General features: G+C 37.0%; 1 protein-coding gene across 2 annotated transcripts in view; it reads right to left on the reverse strand.

Annotated features, from left to right (window-relative positions):
• Positions 1-22,552, reverse strand: part of ARHGAP42 (Rho GTPase activating protein 42) — a 159,358-nt gene that overhangs the window by 111,169 nt on the left and 25,637 nt on the right. For both annotated transcript variants that reach the window (XM_030475695.1, XM_030475696.1), the window contains exon 2: positions 10,785-10,880. In XM_030475695.1, coding sequence (XP_030331555.1) covers positions 10,785-10,880 — 96 coding nt within the window. The remainder of the gene's footprint in view (positions 1-10,784; positions 10,881-22,552) is intronic.

A 22,552-nucleotide genomic window follows, 5' to 3' on the forward strand; every position in this document is an offset into this window, starting at 1 on the left:
GGCTGAAGCAAAGACTCAAGTGTATGGGTTTTAAAATTGCATGGAAATACCCTGACAGACACTCTCAAATTGATAGCAAATTCTGCCAGCAGACAGTAGTTTAAATTCACAGCCCAAATAACCGCAAATTTCCTTGAAGACTTCCACCATGGGAAGATACATGAAGGTAAAAGCAACTCTGTCTAGTCCGTACTGCTCTTACGACAGAATCAAGACATACTTAGAGCAGACAAAGTGAAGCAATTCTGGACTCAATAAATGAACATTCTTACTTTTTGCTCCACAATTAATCTGGTAAGCACACTCTGCAAGGGCTTATCAATTAGTACCACAATATTTCAGATTTTGAAGAAATTTCTACCTAATCCAGACTGCACTTTTAACTCTGATGAACTAAAAACCTAAAAATTCCATCCAATTTCAAGGATGGCTTATCCTGACTTAACACAGACATGCTGATAAGAAAAATAGATAATAACTATTGTTTAAGAGTTAGGTCCTCCCAGGAAGCACAACTTCCAGTGGTAACTTTGTGTCCTATCGCAGTTACCACCTTGAACTGTGAAGAGAGGCATTTTGCCAATTTTTTTTATTCTTGAAAATAAGTGTGCTACCTTACAAAAATAAATCCAAATTTGCCAAACAAATCCATTAGACATTAGGAAGGAAAAGCATGATAAGAGACAAAAGAGACACTGATGAAAAGTGCCTGGTTTAAAAGTTCCGCAAAGAGATTACAGAAATGAGGAAGCAAGAAAAATGACAAGACTTTTACATTTAACTTTATGGTTCGAGGGCTACATACTGTTCTCCAAATATGATCACATCTTCCACTATACACTGGCAGAGAACTTTATCAGACCACAGCTACTGAAATCCACGTCACTAAAAGTAAGCAAACAAAACCCAAGGCTTTTCTCTACTTCATTTGAGCTAAAGCACTGTAAACTCAGAGTAAATGTGGTGATATTTTGTCCTCTACATCATGATTTGCAGCATATTAGCTCTTTACAGGATTAGGACAGGGAGATGGTAATAAATGCTGCAAATTCCCCATGAAAACAAAACCAGTAATGAAACTATCACAGATCCAGTAACAGTCTCCCCACCTGACCCCCTGTGGGTTATGGCATTCAATCCCTATGTGTTTTTTAGGGAGTGTTGCTCATGAACAGATGTTTAAAAGCTCTTCTGTTGCTGGCCATACACCAGGCACGAGCATTTCCCCTGACCAGTCTTTGGGTTTTGTCACAATATAGATGCAGGACAGACCAGCAGAAGAGGCCAGTGAGTTCCACAGTAATAACGGAACCTCCTGCCTGAGCATACACGTGCCTCAAAGTACAGACCAGTATGTAAACCATGTAAGGCAGCAAATCAAGATCTGAGCTTAATCAAAGCCCAAAGCTTTGTAAGATGTGCTTCCAAGTAGAATATAATATGTACATACCGTATCAGGTAACTGGAATTTTAACTCTAAAGTATTTTAATCTTGCAAAACTTAATGAGCAAATACAGCAAGGTATTTTATGAAGGTTTTTTTCTAAACCTTCATAATGTAAAGCACGAAATGTAGGACCACTCTTAGAAGTAAAAATCCTTTTCCCTGTTACAGAATTTTATTGAAACAAACCTTTGCCAGCATAGCTATCTAAATCCAGTTACAAACAGTACCATACTCAAGAGTTCTTTGGTATCAAAAGTAGCTATTGTATCACAAATATTTAAACAAACAAATATAAGCCTTGTACAAATGTTAAAACAATACTTTGAGCCAAGACATTTGCACTTTCCACTCCACTTCTTTTCAACAAAAGTCTACAAAAAAAGCTACACGTTTATATGCAAACTAAGACTTGCAAGAAAGTCAGGTTATCTAGAATTTCCAGATTCACTGTCAGCACTTGTCAAACACAATGTTTGGAGAGATAACCTTAAGACATGCAATGTCACACAATTTAAATAAATCCAATTACTTGACTTAATATCACTAAATTGCCATGACCTCTTCATACAGAACCTCACAAAGCAAAGACAAGTAGAAAATTTTAAATGGATCAAACAAGGGCAGAATGTTTCCTAGAGTCCTGAAAGACTCCTGAAATAAGTTTATAATGGTTGTCTATCCCACAGTATGTTAGTAAAAACAAAATCAAAATAAACCTACAGCAAACAATTTTTCAAATACCACCACCAGACTTTTAACAGTTCCTTAAAAAAACAGCTGCAATGTATCTACCCTGTGTATTACCCTGTTCTGCTCCAATTATAAAAGCAGCAAATATTTTGAAAAAATATAATTCCATTTGGAAATTTATCTACCTTCTGCAGCATGAGTTCTTCAACCCAACAAATTTTCAATATAACACTAGCAGAGCTGCAGTAGAAAAAGACCACTCTAGACTTCCATCAGTCTATAGCACCTCTCCCAAAACATGGCATCATAAAGTGACAGCAAAAACATTTGAAACCCCCTAAGCAATTTCTTCTGTTTTGTTAGGAATATGGGACTGAATGGATCTCCCTGGCAGTCACTTTCTCTCACAGAGTCCTTCCACAAATAAGTACATCACTCTTCTTGTCTCTCCCCTTCCTTTACACTTCTGTGAAGGAATGGAGGCTTTTGGGACTAGTCACAAAAAATCTTCTATTTTCACCGTGTTCTCACAGAATAAAGAGGTGCTGTTTCTAAACAAGTGGTCATTAAGGAATATTGCATCTCTATGCCACTACAAAATAGGGTTTAAAATTATCATATCCACTGAACAGAAATCAGCCTCTGATGGAGCCATAATGCCCAGCTACCCTGCGGCTGAGCTCCATAGCTGCATAGCTCAGCAGGGTGTGGGGAACATTATTCAACACATGATCTTTTGTCGAACAGGTATGAAGTGATCTTAAAGTGCTTCTGGAGAGCTACTTTGACACCCTAGGAGCTTGAATTGGCGCCCATTGAAACTAACAGCATAACTTCCTATACTGTGAAAGTCCATTTAATCCAATTAATCTTTACCTTAACTAAATTAATCGTTAACCTTTGACTTGGACAGATCAGACTTCTCAGGAGTTGACTGACACCCAACCCCACTAGAAAGAATCACAATATAAATTGACTACAATTACAAATCTTTCATTCTGAGAAAAAAATGGCTACTTCATGCTCAAGTTTTTTGAACAGATAAAGAACAAGACAATGTGGGAAATAACATATTGTATGTTGCTCAGTGGTTAAGCTGCAAAAGTAATATTCAATCCTAGCATTCCACAAACAAAGGAGTTAGAATTATGACTACATTCCAGGCTTACCAATCCACAATTCTTCAGAGGCACATCCATATTTTAAATGAAAGGAAAAAACCCTGATATTTCAATCTTTCCAGCTGTACAAACCTTATTTGTGTGTGGCTCTTTGCAGGTGCTGAAATAGCAGAAGTAAAAGCAATGTATTCAGAATACAGCTGAGAGTCATTAATACTGTTTATCTGATTTGTAAAATTTATTGCATTTATTATGTGAATGGTGAAACACTTTAATTAGGAAAAATATCACCAAATACTTAAACAAATGTTAGGTTTGCCATAATTGCTTTGTTGAATTTAGGACTACAAAGGGATCAAGGACTTCCTGTGCTTAAAACTCTTATCTCTACTACGGATTTTGATTTTAGAAAGTACAAATCCTTCACTTTATTTGCTCAAACCTGAAGATGAGTATCCCAAAGCTGAGTTGATCAAACCACTACCTGTTTTTGAACACAAGTGTCTATTGCTCAGGAGGTATACTAACTTGACAGCTCTAAAGTGTTAATGACTTTTTAACCAGAAGAGTATGATACGCAGCAACAGTACATATCAGTTATTTTCAAACCAACTCTGTAAGACAATTCTCTAGTCCTCAGAACATCTCCCCACAGGCATTTATACTTTCACTGGGATGCCCAACTCTAGAAACAACAAAGCTAAGTGATAAAGGAGGGAAGAAGACGTATGTTGAAGGCATAGAATGAGAACAATAAACTAGAATGCATCTAGGCCAAGTTGGATAGGGCCTTGAGCAACCTGGTCTAGTGGGAAGTGTCCCTGCCCATGGCAGGGGGATTGGAACTAGATGAACTGAAGGTTCTTTCCAACCCAAGCCATTCTATGATTCTGTGATCTACAAGAGTCCAAAAGATCAAACTACTAATGAGGGACAAAACAGATACTTCATCCACGAGCAGCATGGACTTGCTTTCTTGTCTACTCAAGATGTTCAGATCACATGTTGACTCATTTAATCTCCCAAGCAGAATGCACCAGAACAAACTGAAGTTATTGCTGTCTATTGCCTGTCTCAATTACTTCCTGTAAACAATATTTGCTCCGAGGCAAGTGGCAGTCTGAGACACCAAACTTTGCAGTCCAATAAAATGAACTAGCATGAATTTTGGACTCCTGTAGAACACCAGATTGTAAACTGAAGTGACTCAGGAGATCTCTTACTTTACATCCAGCTAGTCCTGCCATGGAAGGAGAGTAAGACAGACAGTAACTGCATCAGTCACCCCAGTCTATATTTTTTTTTCCTTTGAATACGCATCTTAAGGTAAACAGGGAATGAAGCATGCAAATTTTAGCAACCTTCTGATACGCATCTTGGAAAAAGAAAAAAAAAAAAAGGTCTCTGTTGTTCTGTTGTTGATCTTATTCAACCTTTCCCTCCTGCACAGATAAAAGCCTATTGCAACATCATCGTATTTCCTGCTTTGTCAGCCTCATTTGACCTTCCACAGCAAGGACAAGGGCTCTGGGCTGGACCAACAGAATACCAACCTTCTCTTTCTGGTGCAGATGCTGTTCTGAAGCCTCCATGAGATCCTAGCACTAGCATAAAAATCACTCATTTCTTTGAGTCAAGATACAATAGTGTTCCAGAAACAGGTGGCATTTGTTTAAACATGCAACAGGGATTAAAAAAAAGAATGGTAGGAACAGATTTAACAGATTTTAAACAAATACTTTAGGCATTTCACACCCTGATTGTGCTGAGTTCCTCCCATAATTTGTTACTGTTTAACTTCTGTAGATAAAATTATTCCAACAGGAACACCAAAGATTCAGATCTTACAAGTAGCTTATGCAAAGTTGCTTTGAAGGTCACCTAAAAAGTTAATCTTAAAATTCATTCTTCCAACTGGAGGAAAAGCAGCTGGCAAATCTAGGCAGGTAATTACTGTGGAAAAACAGAACACAATCTTTCTATGCAAATTCACTCTCAGTTGCAAACAGCTTTCTATGCTAATTCAGGACTCAACCATTCCCCACCCATCCAAAAAATCCGCCCTTGGTAAATATGCTTGTCTTTAATATGTTCCACAAGGTCAACAAACTCAAGCACTACAAACATTACTGGGATGTTGCCTATACTGAAAAAAAAAAAAAAAAGAAAAAAAATCCACCCCCAGAATTCTACCCTCAAGGTGGTGGCAAGATCCTCCTTTTTGCTTGGTTTTGATGAGGCAGTACGAGACCTCAGCCACTGGAATTCAAGTTAGATCTATCTGGTAATCTAACTTGAATCTGGTTAGATCTATTTGGTAATTCCATTCAGAAACCTGGTTACAAATGGGAATTCAGTCCAAAGTAGGTAGAATATTAAACCTAAAAACAACTTCCTTGAACATCAAGGCTAACCTCAAGTAATTAAGGAGATGACCTGTAAGATATTCAAGTGATTCAGACTGCAAGTGGCTCTAGCATTTAATTTATAATTCCAAAACAGCCACGCAGATTCAAAAAACCATTGCACACCACAAACAATAGAGATACAGTGGCTTGAAATCGTGACTAGCCTAACAGCTACTTTCTGAGGTTCCTGATTAGGCTCCGAATGGCTCCAAAAGAGTCTAACTTGGAGACTGCAATGTCTACAGATTAATTTGTGAAGATCTGCCTTGACATACTTCAGTCAGGCATAAAGCTCTTATAAATTCTTTTTTTCTTCATTTTAATAGAGCATTGCATACATAGTTTGTACCATTAAAAAAAAAGAATTTAGCACCTCTTTAATGCCAATTAACCTCTTACATCGTTTAGGGGGGGAAGGGAAACTTACTGATTTTTTTTCTCTTATTTATGTAGTTTTATACATTAATTTTGCAAGACAGATCTATTTGCTGCTTTGAATGACAGGATGCTTGCCCTCTGACAGGCTCTCCAAGAGGGTAGAGCAGCTGCTAGCTCAGAAGCATTGTGCACGTGGATGCCCAGTACAAGCAATAAAGAAGACTGAGCTTTTGGCATCATTGCTCAACTCAAACAAGAGAGCCTTATGAACACAGAGGTAGACTCTAACAAACAACTACTATTAAAGGTTTTTCTTTTTTTTATTTTGGTGGTAGGTTTTTTGGGGGGAGGGGGGTTTGTTTGGGTTTTTTCGGGCGGGGGAGAGGGGGCATCTTGTTTGTTTGTTGTGTTTGTCTGGGTTTTTTTAAAGTTCTTTCTTCACAGTACATTTTAGTTGATTTTTCAAAGTTCAACTTAAAACTAACTGGTGTATACAACATGATTGCCTGGTATGAGTTAACAGTTCTGTAAATGGCTGGTTGCTAGAAATTTTAATAATCCCATGAATGACTTGAAGTGTGAGTCAGCAAAGATCACATGAGCCACAACTGCTAGCAGCAAGCAAAGTCAGTTCCCACAAGCAAAGGTGCCACATTTTAGAACTTCTGACCTATTCTTGTGGCTCAATTAATAATGATTTCATAGATCATAATAATCTTATTGCATTCCTAAATCAAGCATCTGATGCAACCTGGAACATCTGTCATAATATAATTCTCTTCAGGGGAAAAAAAATTCAAACCCAGTAGTGACAGAGTGAAATACACATGCCTTTCAGTGTTTTTTCCTAAATAGAGCACGCTAATAAAAAACAGATACTAAAGTAAAATGCCAGAATATCAGAATGTATTTATTTGTCTTGGTCTCTTTGAATTCTGACAAGCATGGTCTTACAATGCTGATATTAAAACTCACTGATCTATAATTAGCCATAATACAAAAGAGACAAGAACTTGTTAAAGAAAGAAGAAAGGATTCCACTGAGTTAAGTAATAATGTTTATTACTTTCATCTGTATCAGCCACAATCCAGATAATGCAGAAGAAAAGAAGAGGCTAAATCAGGGAGATTCCTGGGCAAGGAATCAGGTGACACAAGCTGGATAATACTAGGAAAGGAGGAGCTGTGCAGACCTTGTCCTTGCAAAATTTATGCTTGCACAGTGTAAAAAGAGGAAAAAGACACTTGTTCATTAAAACACGTTTTTGTACCTACTCCATCTGTGTAAAATTTTATGTTACCTATAAGGTTTGAAATATGTAAAAATCGTGCATCTATTTTGCACAAGTCTTCACTAAGCATGTCAAATGACTGACCTCCTTTATATTCATTCATTATCAATAGAAAATATTTAATCTTTGTGCAAAATATTAATTGCAAAGGGGGGTGACAATAACTGAGCACAAGGTGGTATGTCCAATAAAGTGAATGGCAGTGGTGCCAAGTCTTGACTATCTCTGACTGAGGAAACCACAATTGTAAGACAGGGGAAGCAACTCAACACTTTTTCAGAGTAAGGTTAAGATACATCAAACCTTTACTGCTATGCCTTTTTAGTCACTCATTTTTTTATTTTTTTTTTTTGCTTTGAAGATGCCACTTTCTGCATAACTTTTCAACTGCACAAAGAAATTACAGCTTGGCTGAATCACATGCAACTGGAGCTAATATCCATGCTCTACGATCAATTAGCATGGCCCCATCAAACATTACAGCCATGTGCTGCAGATCACATGCTGCCACATGCATTTCAAAACAGAGGAAGAGACAACATTGGCAATTGTTACTAGCTGCTTATTTTTTAATGAGAGAAGCTAGTAAAGCTGGGGAACACTGTTTCCCAAACCCAATTTGCTGGCAAATATCTGAAAATCTGAAAAAGCTTTTGAAGCATGAATCCTTTGATGTTCACAGTTTAGAAAAAGAAATGAAGTTGTGGATTATTTGAGGAACAAGACAGTCTGCTTTCTAAGAAAGTAAGGGGAATAGCTTACAAACCACAGACGAAATGTCTTACTCTAAACAGGGCATGTTATATCTGAAAGTGGCTACGTAGATAATCTGGGTAACTTGCAATAACATGGAAAGATTACCCAAAATGCATTATACAGTCACAAAAAGAACACCACTTCTATGAAAAAATTAAATATTTGTAAATAAAAAGAAATTTAAAAAATTAGAAATCAAAGGAATTAAAACAAACAAAAAAAAATCACTGGATTAAAATAAGTATCAAGAACACCATCATAATTCTGCTTGAGTGTGTCATGGAGCTTAACTAAAATGACTTCTCATGTATTTTGTGTAATGGGTGTACTGGAATAAGTGAATTGTATAAAGAGAGCATGTAAAAGGCACAGGTTACAGGAAATGCAAATAGAACTGAATGCTGTTAGTAGAGCTCACATTAGCAGGAAAGGCAAAAAAATTACATTGTACTTAGTTACTGAACAGAGACCTTCAACTCTAGTACTGCTTCCAAAAATAAAAGTTCATAGAGCTGTCAGTTCCAAATACTTGTTATTGGCAAGAAAAAAAAAAAATAATTCCCCCGAAAATCATTTATATTTCAATTCTGAAAAAGTTTAAACTTTTTTTTTTAAACAGAAATAATCACATGACAGAAGAAGCCTTATTCAGAGTGTGAATTTGCAATGCTAAGCATAAAATAGAAATGTATTTTAAAATCTTCAGAATGTAGTTCCTGTATGAAGCTCCTTTGTATACAATGGTTTTGTACGAAACTTATCAAGTCAGAGTATTGCTGCACAGAGAGCAGGATTCATCTATATAAAGCTGTCTTTGATGATAAGCAAACATCCAGCTTGTTGGGGCATGTTAAAGATATGGATAAATTCTAGGTCACTGCTCTAAGGAGATCAAAAATTGAGCCTTACCATATAGAAGCACATAGTATCATTCAAGCTCTGTTAGACTTGAATTTGATTCCTGTCAGTTTACCTTTACTCTTACAAGCTTCTTTGATGTGCATGACAATCCATCAGGCGATGGGTGCTTTAGAACCTAGAAATCCCTTCTTTGAAGCTCCAAGTGAAATAAATCATCTGTCAAGCTTCAGGAACTCTGTTTTTTCCTAAGTAGTTTTAAATGTCTGCTTAATGTCTAAACAATAAAATGTCCTTGCTATATTTAGGTTACAAGTAAAATGAAAGTTGTCTTTGTCCCCAGTCACCTCATTTTAAACGCAAAACGTTGGATCTTTAAAAAAGTTATTGACCAAATGTAAGACATTTAACTGAGATACTACAGATTTAGTTTAAATGCATAAAATATGTACAAGCTAACTTTAACAGCCAAGAAATAATATGCAGAATGCCAAAGAGTGCACACACCCCATTCATTTTTTGTCTCTTTCCAAGCTTAATACACCTGAAGAATGTATGGAGTTTTATGCCTGAGCAGCAGCAGCTCAGACTGGTTTCAATCCCTTACTTCTGTATGTCAGTAAATGCCCCCTCCCATTCCTCTGCCAAAGGTTAATGGAAGACAGTGACCAAATTCCAACCATCTCTGATGACAGTCTCCTAACTATCACAGTGTTGTGGGGTGATGATGGGGCAAACTGTGCCAGTGAAAGCTAGCAGCTCAGACTTTTGGTCTATGATTTATAACTCCGGAAAAGGTACATATTGAAGGTAGAGAAGACTTGAAAATAGGTTATAATAAGAGATATGCTTGGAAGAACCTTAATCCAAGCTTCCTCTCTGCATTACGCAGATCTTTTTAAATAAATACTAAGAAGTCCTTTGTTCCCTCTTGTACTGCCAAATTACTTATTTTTAGGAACAACTACTACTCTTCAAAAATTGTCTTCCTTCCTCTCTGATGTTTTGGGAGACGTGGGGGCCATGTGGTATGTAAGACTCAGGACACTGAATTTAGCCATTCCAAAAATGGATTATAATCCAAGTTTCTCACCAACAGGAGCTAGAGCACTCCAGCTGCTATGCTACTGCCCTAATGCATCACTGCAACCACAGCAATGTTTTGCAAGAAAGGGAGGCTGAATTTCTGAATCCTGGAAGTGTTTCCAGGAGTACTCTCCTGAGGGAAGAATGTTTTGATGATATTAAAGAGACTTACATTCAAGACAAGCTGAGCTGTTTAATTCTGCAAATGCAGAAGTTCTGGGTGTGCACAGAGGCAGAACATTAAGCAGCTAGTAAATTTTAGTGCCAAAAGTTCAGGCAACTATATACTTAGGAATGCACAAGTTGTAAAGAACATATTCATGTGTTTTAGATCCTTAAGTACTTCCTGTGTCTTACTAGGCATTTCAGTGGTTTTTGCAGATCTATGTTACTTCATAGAAAACTAGTATACCTTTTTGTATCTCAGTGGAAACTGGATGCAAATGAAACATAAGAGCAGAATTTAGAAGATTCTCAGTTGAATCAGTTGTTGGACTACTGATGAATACTTTACAACGAACCAAGCTATGTCATAAAGATATAGCTTTTTTGACATGTGTTTTTAAAGTCTCGTATGACTTCTACTTACTGAAGTTTTTCTATTTTTGTTACACGCTCCATTAAAAAAAAACACAAACCAAAAACAAACCAAAACCTGTGAACTGCCCCACTATATTTGTGATATTATATGCAATATATAAGAAACAATATAAAATGTAGCTGCAACCAGAGCACAGAAAGAACTTACCAATATTAATTTCATCATCAGTTTCGGCATCTCCAATACACTCAAACTGGAAATCTTGTAAAGACTGTGAAAATTTTTGCACTGCCATGGATAAATCTAGAATTCAAGAACAAGGGGGAGGGGAAAGAAGAAAATCAGAATTACTGCACTACGACTTCACTGGAACAAGGGTTCATGCATTACTGCATGAAATATTTTTTCTCTTTACAGAGTTTCCTTCTTAGTACCTTTTTTGGCAGTGACTTCATTCAAAAATCCCCATTACCATTTCAAAAGCAAAGTAGAGAGGTATCCCAGAAACCTATGAAACACACTGATGCCAGATTTCAAACTTTAATACAGGTAATATCGTAACAACTGAAGAACTGTTACACTTCTTGAAAAAGATTAAATTAGCATAAGAAATAAATGTCTAGTGGTAAACTGCATATGTAAGTAGACATGTTTAAAATAGTGCAAGATTAGCTTGCAGATTAAAATAAAGCTCATGACAGTTTCTTTCACAGGCAGTATCAAAATAATACATTCTAACCGTTCTAATACACTAAAACATGATACAGTGTTACTTAAAAGCTGTGTAAAAAGAAATTAAAGGGAGAAAAAAATAAAACACAAGTGCTTGGCAATCAACCAGGTTTGTCCATGGATTATGAGCACTATTCTCACTTGAATTACACAGAGTGGACCTTTGGATGAAGGAAATGTCAAAGCAACCCAAACTTCACAGCATAAAATTTTATTAGAATGGTACACAGCCCAACAAAAATAATAAATAAAATCACTAATACAGAATATCAGTGGAATCACATAAATCTATTATTTTCTTTTTTGGGCATTCTAATGGCAAATGCAGAGATGAATGTGATAATGAATGAACTTAGACAATACTTAAAACCACTACTAGTCCAGATAAGACCAGAAAACCAGCAACAATTCTCTGTGTCATAAAGGATGTACCTATAGTATCTATTCTGAAGCTGTGAAAATTGGCAATTAAGATTCTGGTATCTGCTAAATCTAATCTAACATCATGGTAAAGTTAAGTTAGGAACAAAAGCCAAGTCATAAATTCTGTTTTAAAAGTATCATGTATCTGTTTCCATTCTTGGGAATGTTCAAAAAATATCTGGGCATGGTCTGGGGCAACCAGCTCCAGATAGCCCTGCTTGAGCAGGAGAGTTGGACGGGATGACATCCAGAGGTCCCTCTCCACCTCAACTATTCTGCGATTCTAGGATTTCCTTAAGCCTCTCTTACCGTAAAGCCATAAACACTCATTTGCTCAATGCTGGACACAAAATTAGAAGGCTAACACTTTTCCTGGCAGGAATAAAACCCAGCATATAAATATACAAATTGGCCTAATGCTCTAAATCAAGACACACACATACACACACACACAAAGAAAAAAGCGTCATTTAAATTTAAGCAATCTCAAACAGTAAGAACCATTCCACTATCCTAAATGAAGTAAGGGTTGAAAATCTTTCAAAGATCTCTAAATAAGAATCCACACAGTAAGGTGACTTATTTTTTTATTTTTTAATGTAAGGTAACCGCAACCAAGTGATAGAATCTCTACCAGGATTTTGCCCTACCACTGTATTTACTCAGTGCCTGCTGCTTTCATATTTTTACATGCTGCTGTAGAGTACATCAGTCTGACAAGAGAACCATCAGTCTTTAGACAATCCAGACATGAACAGATTTTCTCTTGTATTAGTAAAGAATTCCATATGTTTATCTGATAAATAACTAGGTTATAAAGAATTAGGTAAACAAATTCTATCTTTTTGGTTAAAAGCATGGAAAACAGGGAAGAATTCTCCCAGAATTACTGCATCCTTACTGAACATTTCCTACTGTGCTGTACCTGAAGACTATATTATTAAATGTATTAACAAATTAAATGCTAAACAAAGTGTTTCCTGCTCTTTGTATAGATAAAAACAAAATAGATCTTCAGAAGATGAAGCACTCCATTTTATGCAAATACAGCATCCTTGATATTTCAGTAACTGATTGCTCTACAGCTGTTAGCAAGACATAAACTTGAATTTGTTTGCAGCAGGATGTTTTCAGTTTAAAAGAAAGAAACACAGTTTTATTATTGGCTCTTCCACCAAGTTACTACACTAAGTCCTAAACCTTTCTATGAAACTGCTGCATACCCACTGACGTCAAAAGTAGTAATATGGCCTTGAGGTGATTGAATGAAAAAGATTCCATCTTGCAAGTACACTGAGATGTAAAAATTCTCTCACTAAAAGGAATACAGATTTCTTTCCTCCGGACAATCTAATAGCTGGCCACAATGACCAGCATCTCTGTGAATGTGAAAGGAAATGAGGGAGCATGGACTCTCTCCTATCGCTCTTCAACACGTGCAGGGCTCAGTGGAACAAATGTCAAGGGAAAGGAAAACAAATGATAAAAATATCCAAGGTGGAGTCTCCATTTTACACCCTGGATTAGTCATACACAGATGCCGATCCCTCTTTCACTGTGTCAGCAATCAGACAGTGTTATTGCATTATATGTTTTGAACCTGAAGGAGGTGTGTCCAACGTAACTCAGAAACAGTGGGTAGGAAGAATGTAAGTAACAATTACAGAACTCACTAGATAACTTGATAAAATCATCCAGTATTATACCATTTGGAGACTTCTGCCTCTAAAATTCTAATAGCTTGAAAGTATTAGAAGATACTGTATTATATCATATTCTACGAAAGTAAGGTTAAGGTGTTCAGTGTAGCAAGGAGTAAAATGAAGTTCTAAGGTCAGATGTTTCCTGTGATACTAATTTACAGGTTCTGTACAGAGTTAATTTTACCTGAAAATATAAAAAATATTCTACAGAAAATTCCAGCTTACTTGGACAACTTTCTAGAGGCTGTACAGGAGTTACTCTGTAAGAATTCAAAGTTCAACATCGCAGTTGAACCACCAACACTGACCAAGCAGTGCCATTAATTATACTCATCAATTTCTTTCTTAGAAGCATCATCACTTTACTTGATTACAAAATTCATCTAGTCCCAGAAAGAACCAGTTGTACAATAAGCAGGCCTCCTTTAAGAGAGACGAAGATTCAAAACTGAATTAAATCAGATTTAAGAGCAACTGCCTCTTCAATTAAGAGGAGGCAAGTGGTATCACTAGCATCTTATCTTGTCTGTACGAAAAAAAATAAAAAATGAAAAGAGCAGACAGATGAAGCAGAGACCTTGTCCACCTTTACAAGATGTCATTTATCACTGTATGTCCCAGAATCTTAATGTCCCTGAGAGCCCTCAATATATCCTGCTCCTGCAAATCACACCAAACAAATTGACTTTTTATCATATGCAAGCTATGTGGCATTACAAAAGTCGCTCTTAACTCAGCTTATAACATATACATATCTTGATAGTCATGTCCTCTTTTCATGGAGTACACAAACTAGGATATTTCACTTAGCCCAGGACAGAAATTCTCTTTCAAGCAGACTCAACTGACCTTCTAAGTTACTATAAAAACTTGATCAGCATTATGGACTGACAGTGTAAGTCTACGATTCAGGAAAGGACGGCTGCTCAAAAGTCTCAATAATACCATAAATGCTGTTACCCTTGCTCTTCTGCAGGCACTCAAATAGAGGAATCTCTCAGGAATCTCTCAGCAAAAGAGTGAAAACGCAAACCGTTATTCCTCAGTTGCCAGAGGAGAGAATTTCTAACCAACAACTCTGTTAACATTTATTTTACAACAGTGCTCACCTGCACCTTTTGTTCCCTGTTTTTCCCCAATTCCAAAGGAGGGTTCAGTTCAGTTTTTCAGTGGGGCATAGAGTCAAAAGTAGTCATCTACACACCACTTACAGTCAGTGGAAGGAGATAACTGAGACAGAGTTGCCTGTTTTAGTTAAGGGCTGAAGCAAGTCAACTGGCCAGCAAGATTTTTTTCTGTGGAGCTTCAACAGAGGAAGTACTAAAAGCAGCATACTACAGTGTGACCGGAAACAATAAAAGGCTTAAGCACAAGAAAGAAATATAACAGCACTATTAAATACGGATATATATAATACCAACCATCAGTATTATAATGCTAATGCAAGAACAATAAAAATCATCATTCATTCGGGAAAGCCACAGAGGAGTCAGGAAACATGTTACTCTATTGTATCTCTTCCTGAAGTTTCAGATTTTTTATCCATCTGCTTAACTCATATCTACCCAATAAAAATATGGAAGAAAACTCCGAATTATCCTGTAAGATAGTTTTGTTTAAGAGTCACTTCGTTTTAAACTGCCAAAAGGGAGGATTTAATCTCAACTGTAATATATTATTTTAGGCTTCAGACAGGGCCTTACATACTGGATATAGGATGATAAAAATATGGTGCAGTCCCTCTGTATTACTAGAATTGCTCTAGATCAACTTTCTTGTCCTAGATTTGTTAAATGGATCATAAAATAAATTCTTATATGGAGCCTTGAGGAGGAGGAGAGAACGAAACATTGCAATAAAGCAATGAAACAATAGATGCTATTACCTGCAGGACAAAAGAACAAGTATATTAGTTTTGGCACAGCCCTTCACAATAAGGATCAAGCTCTACAGATAAGGAAACTTGACAAGACTTCTACAAGTTGGCAAGCACAAGGAATTTTTTTTGATTGGGGTAGGAAGGTTCCTGTTTGCTTGTTATTGCCAGTCTGATGGCTGGAAGAACAGAAGAAAGCCCCAACTTCTGGTAGGAGCCAAACAAGCTCCAAAAGCAGAAACTTTATGCACTTCCAAAGGCCCATATCTTTACCCTAGTAACAGCCTGCAAGAAATTGTTCTCAGCAAATACATTAAAGCCAAAGTCTTCCCACTTGTTTACTGACAAAGATGACTTAATTAGCAAATGGAGTTCCAATAACTAACACTCTTCCTGACTGTTGTCAATCATCCTGGAAAAGCTTAGTATCATTCACTGGGTTAATAAAGAAAAACAGCAGTTGAAACCTAGTGAGAAGATTAAACATGCCCAAATGAACTCCTGAGCGCCAGCTGGAATGCAGTAAATGGGACTTCAAACAACAGACGCTTTGGCTAAAATAGGAACAGCAACGTATCTGGTGATCTGACACAAAGCTAGTTATTACTGTATGGCTTCAAAGGCAGCAGAAGCAAAGGGGCGATGGCTGAGCTGGCAGGATATTAGAGGCAATTCTTCAAGACAGTTGAAGACTGGAAAGGAGACCACGTACAGCCACCTTTGTGTTTCAAACCTTCGGGCGTTTTGATTCCGCTACCAGATACGACTAGATGCATTGTGGTGCCATGCTTGACGAGCTATCTCATTTAGTCACGCACAGACATACAGGTTTATTAAAACCCAAGCTGCTCAACAAAACCAAGCATTAAGGAGCTGTAATATGTCAATAAGACACAGCAGAAACTGCACAATATTGCCAAAGTACTTGACAAAACAGCATGCTAAAATGCAGGGAACCATTTATCTAGTTCATTGACTTTACTCCTCAGTACCTGAAAATGAGTTACTGTTGTGGTTTTTTAGTAATTGCTTACAAGTAAATTTATTTTCTTGATTTATTTCTTAAGCAGCTCTCATCCTATAAACAATTTTTTTAAGTTATCTAAACACTTGAAAAAGTAGATTTATAACAGAGACATCATTATTGTGAAACAGCAGCTATGAGCATGATTTGCAGCATTCTTACTGCACCAAATGACAGAAGCAAGGAAACACTTAAAAATTCATACAAGTGAAAAGGGGCTTTCAGTATTTCAGATAGAAATCTGTAAAACGATATTTAGCCAGAAAAATACTTGAGATACATGTCTCCTTGAATGCACACTTCACAACACACTTCTTTATTGTGAAGATGAACCGGGAACTGCCTTGGTTTTGTTATTTTATATACGAACAAGCTTCACGGAGGTAAAGCTGTATCAACAGCCAGAAATAAGCTGGGGGAACAAGAACACCCCACTGAGAAGCACTGAACTTCAACAGCTTCTGTGTTTGTTACAGTCAATTTGATTGTAACTAGAACAAGTCACAGTGGGACACCTTTTTCCACATCATAGACTGTAAACACAGCAGCTGGCAGTACAGTTATATTTAGGCAGTATGAATGATTAAGCAGTTAAAAGAAGTGATCATACAAGATTGTGTATATCACTACTATATTTCAAATTTCTTTGTGTCTTAAGGACTTTCTTATTAAAAATCCCAGCTTCACAGCTGTTAATCTTAATTCAGAAAACAGCACCAATCCCCATTTTCCTCACAATTTTTTTGCCTCTTTTTACTCTTCATCACTCACTACTCCTTTAAAATGAAAAATAAATGAAAAGCAATGACCGTAGGTAACTGTCACATACAGAAAATCTTCCAGTTCCATAATGTATATGATGACAGGTAAGCACAAACAAGGGGACCTGTAAAGGACCTGCAAATTAGCCCAAAACAGCAGTGCTGTGCATGGGGATGTTGGCACATACCACACTAGTGCAATTAATTCCCTCAACTGTACATGAAAGGAATTCTGGGGTTTGCTGCTGGAACAGGTAACCCCAACTTAATAAAACATCACCACCATAACACATGCCTATATCATCTGTAGTTAGAAAGCAATTTAAAATTCATATTAACACGCCTTTTAAACACACACAAAAATCTGCATAGTCAGAATATAGAGCTTCTGCCACCTTCAGTTTCAAAAGGCTTTCAATCCCACACATGGTTCATAGCCTATACCACTGCATGTAATAATGACCATGACACTTCAGTTTTTAGAGGTCTATTTGACGAAATTATTTACATACATTAGTATTATTCTCAGCTGTATTTATTTGTGGATCAATTTTTAATTTTTCCTATAGCAATCAGAAAAGTTAAATAAAAAAAAAACAAAAGAAAAAAATTCTCTTCTGAGGAGAAAAGGACAATTCTTCTCTTCATCACCTTTTTTCCAAATTTCTGCAGAAGAATTTAATTTGGCAAAACACAGGGCAAGCTGGCACAGAGGAGAGGCTGTCTGCAGGGACAGATGGAGCTAATGCTGGCCACTTGCCATAATGCCCTCTAAAGAAGCCACAAGAAAAGACCACAAGGGAATACAGAGTCCGGTGCCAAAGATTTTGCAGCACAAGGGTCATTGCTGTGTATTGACATAGTCTTTCATTGTTGCTATCAATGAACTCTTTATCCCTTTTATTTGCTAGCTTCATTGGTGTATATTCTTTGCCAACTTGCTATTCATGGAACAATAATAAGCAGCTAAAATAAACAGCCCCCTACCCCAACAATTCCACATTACTTTTCCACCTTAGGCTCAATGTTTTGCTCTGAATTTCAGGGAAGCTAATTTCTTTCTTAATCTCCGGGGAAAGGACATCAGCAGAATATATCAACATGTGGCCCATGCATTGCTGCATTCCTCTGGGGTTAAATAAGGCACTACAGCAGTTTGAAATTTTTCAGTGTCATTTTCTTACTCAATATTTCCATGAGAAAACTGCACAATTTACTTTCTCATTCTAGTAAGTACTGAGAAATCCCCTTGATCAAATGCAACAAAATCCCCACTTCCTTAACACTATGATGCAAAAGGTACTGAAAATTCCCTATCTTGTCCAAACTTCATAGCTATTCATACTAATGTTTTTAAGTCCCAACTTTCTTATATTAGAAACCTGTACAGAACTTTGGGCATTCTTAGTATTTCTCTATGGTTAAGCATCACGTTCAAAACATTCTTGAAGAAGACACCCCAGGAAAAGAACACTGATGTTTGATGTGAATGGGATGTTTTTAGGCCAGATCTGGATGCTTACTTGATAAAACCATACTAAAACTTTTCCGAAACATAACTGTTGAACCAAATAATGTTATACAGTTAAAAGACAACATTGGTAATATTCCATCTCTCCTTTCACTATTCCTCTCCTTTGTCCAACTCACTTTGTCTGCAGGTGTGGAAATCCAAGCTTCTTCACACAATTAGAACAGAAAGAAATGAATTTTAGTTTAGCATGCAAATCTGTAAAGTCTATCTATACAACATTAACTCATTATGACTTGGCATAATTATAACTACATATAAGAATGAAAGCATAACTAGAATATATACCCTATAACCATCAATGTGGAGGGGATATGACATGTTAAATACTGCACATCTGCTGCTCTAAAGTTAAGGCACATCTGTAACTTGGTAGTTGTGCCATATTAAGTGGTGTCATTTTACTTTGCTTCAGTACTCCCACATTCTTGTATGTTATTTCTCACTACCTTGTTGCTACAAAGCATCTTTGTAGCAATATTTTAGTTTATAGGACTGTTCAACAATAATGCTGCATTTGATTAGAAAATAAACTGACTATGCAGGGCATTACCAGGGTCTAAACCTTCCAATCATCAAGCCATATTCACAGAATTAATGGCAGGGGGGTTGGAACTAGATGATCTTAAGGTCCTTTCCAACCCTTACTATTCTGTGATTCTATGATTCTATGAACAGTAAAATCTTTACAAATGACTAATCACATGGTTAAAAGCAGAATAGAAAATTTTTCCTTTGCTACTAGTTGCAATTTAAAAATTATTTTCCACAAACATGTCTAGAAGTTGCAGAAAGCATTTTGTTTCAGTTCACTTTTGAAATTATGAAGATTGGCTGTAGGGTATAACTTAGTACTATTTCTAGCATATTATTACAGTTTTTTTTAAGTTACACTCAGCCAAAATATTTCTGTACAATGCCAGTTTTGCAGATATGCTTATTTTCATTCAGTAACCTTCTGGCAAAGATCCATAGCAAGGATTCCAGTATTTTCAATATTGGAATATTCCCATATTTCTTCTCTGTTGGAAAAGAATAAATCTTTGGAAACAAGCACATTTCACTCCTTACCTGCCTCTTAGATTAAAGATTTATCTGACATTCAAGTTGCTTACTTCAGCCAAGGGCTGTATATCATTCTTCTCCTAAGCCTGCTGCCTTTCAGTACACTTTGCTGCACTTTCCAGGGAGATGTAGCTTGCCTGTCTCCAATTTACTATGCACACTAAAAGAGCCGAGGGTGGCACACAAGATGTTGTAGCTGACCTACATGAATCTTTTGTTCACGTAGTCTTCATCATACACTAATTCTCACACTACAAAAGGATATTAACAGTAACACTGGCAAAAGCCTTGTGCAACATCTCAGGTCGGTGTAACTCCAGGCTGCTCTAAAACCTCAGATGTTAAGTGTGCAACCTCTTTCAGACGTCTGTAGTACTAATGTAGACAGCACATCAAGCTATCCAATTCAAGGTCACAAAGCCATGTGGAACTGTTTGAAAAAGGGAGGACAGCCTACATGAATGCAGTGTTTGATGCTGGCCAAATACAATTAATTTCAGGTTTGTTTCAATAGTCACTGAATAAGACGCAACTTAAAGCAGCAGCCTTACTGTAAGATTATACAGAAATCCTAAAGCACTGGAAAAAGCTAGAATGGCAACTTTTTGCCCCCTGCACTTTTTTCTCCTCCCCACCCACCCTCCCCCCTTTTTTTTTTTCCCCCTGTTAGTTTTTCATATCTTCTGTATCATTTTACTTTATCTTCTGCATAGTTTTCTATCACCCCATTACCCATTTTAGGTTCCTAAACTTTCTTCCCTGCAAATTCACTTTGACCTTCAACATCCTTTCTCTTGCTCCTTCCGGGGATTTTAAACACTCTTTCACTATCTTCCACATTCTTTCCCCACCCCATTGATGTTTATTTCCCAGAACTGCGTCAGCCTTTTCCAGGGAGCTGGGTCCACAGCCCAATCTTCCCAAGTCTCTTTCATTGAAGCAGGGTTTATCAGGCTTGCTGTGTCACTTCTCACTCCTCCTGGCACATCCCAGAGACGGCGAGCAGCGAGCAGGCAGAGGAGCACCACAAAAAAAGGACAGAGAAACTAAGAGCAGATGTTGCCAGAGGTTGAAAAAGCAGAGTGACTTCCTGTCTGGCAACCAAGGAGTTGCCAGAAAAAACATGGGAATTCCCAGATTTTTGGTGCAACATAAGGTATTGGTGCATCAGTCTTTAGTAGTACTTGAAAATACAGGTTTTTTTCTGTTTGCGCTTAATCTTACAACGCATGCAGAGAAATTGTAAAAATGCATGTGCCTATTTACAAACAGTGAAACACAAAGCAATATATGATAATACACTTTCACAATATAATAAAAGCCTTTGTTGCAACGCATTCGTAAGGAGCCACAGTTATGACTATTTGAGCACGATCAGTTATGTGCTGCATACGTGTACATGCAGATGAAATGCAATTTCCCCTCTACTACCCCTACCCAAATATGCATCCAGGGGAAAAAAAAAAAAAAAATTAAAAATAGGGTTAGTCAGTTCCGGTATGAACAGGGAGCTGTTAAGAAACTGCTTGTGGTAAAAAGAAGAATAAATCACTGCAGCAATTATCATGCAGATCTTTAGCTGCAAAAATTCCTGCAATATATCTTTAATGGCTTTTATGTGCCATGATTTTTACATTAAATAGATTCCTCTATTTGCTGCTCAGAAGAGGATCGTTCACACTGGCCTGTGCTGGACGGCGGGGGAGGGATGAAAGGAATGAAAGCAGTTATCAAGGCATTTGTAAGTAGTGAGCTCTTGGAACAACATTAGAGTTGAGGGTCATGGGAAACAGAAGCTTTGCTCACCCTTCTTCCTGGCAAAGTTTTCTGCACTTGGGCAACAAAGTAAAATGTTTTGTAAGAACAGGAGGAGGAGGAGAAGGAAAAAAATTAAAAAGTGTATATTTAGCTCATTTAAAAAAAAAAGTTACTACCACTTTGCTTTAAAGGAAATGAAACACTTTCTATATGAAATTCTTTCAGGCTCTTAGAGCTCAGGAATACACCACTTGATTAGGTTCCTTTGATCAGACAACTAATATCACAGTCACATGAACTTCAGCATTGCACATAACAGGGTTGTGTGGGGTTTTTCCCCAAAACAAACACACACAAACAGATGTAAGTAAGATTTGTTTATAGAGTCAGATATGCACTCCCAGACACAGAGGACAGAACTGAGACCCCAAATCTAGCAGGATTTTGTCCAGTGAAGTCAAATAGCACAAAATGTTTTTATCAAATTTGGCCTAAAGGAGTTGCTTGCACTCAGTCTTACTGTAGAGCCAATTCACCACACAGCTACTTCTCACTACTTAGGAAGAATAAGAGAATGGATACCAAACACACCAATTTTATGTAGTAAACGAGCTTAACATACTAGTTAATCTCTCTTCTACCTTTAAAATATGAAAGGAATTCAGAAAATGCAGAGATGACAGCCACGAAAGCACTTAAAAGTCTTAAAGACACACTTCAGAGGATTTAAATTAAATCACTTGCAGAATCCTGAACTCAAAAATCTGTTACCAAAATACCTACATTTTAATAATGGGGAGGAACCAGCCAAATGAAATATGCTTCATTAAATAATAATGAAACACACAACTTCCATCTGTTTCACCAGGTGAGCTCCTGTTTGTGCAGCTCAGGAATCAAGAATTCCCAAGGAGTTCAGAATTAACTCCACTTTGCATATGCCTTTTTCCTTAACAGTCATGGAAGTTTTATACGTGAAGAACAACTTCATATGATTACTTCTTTTTGGAGGGTTTCTTTCTCTCTCTGGCTGAATGCAATAATACTGGAAAGTAAATAAGAGGCAAAAAACTATTTCAGTAACAGGCTCTTCTGATTTTAC

This window comes from Strigops habroptila, chromosome 2 (assembly GCF_004027225.2).
Source record: "Strigops habroptila isolate Jane chromosome 2, bStrHab1.2.pri, whole genome shotgun sequence".
In the NCBI taxonomy this organism is placed as follows: Eukaryota; Metazoa; Chordata; class Aves; order Psittaciformes; family Psittacidae; genus Strigops; species Strigops habroptila.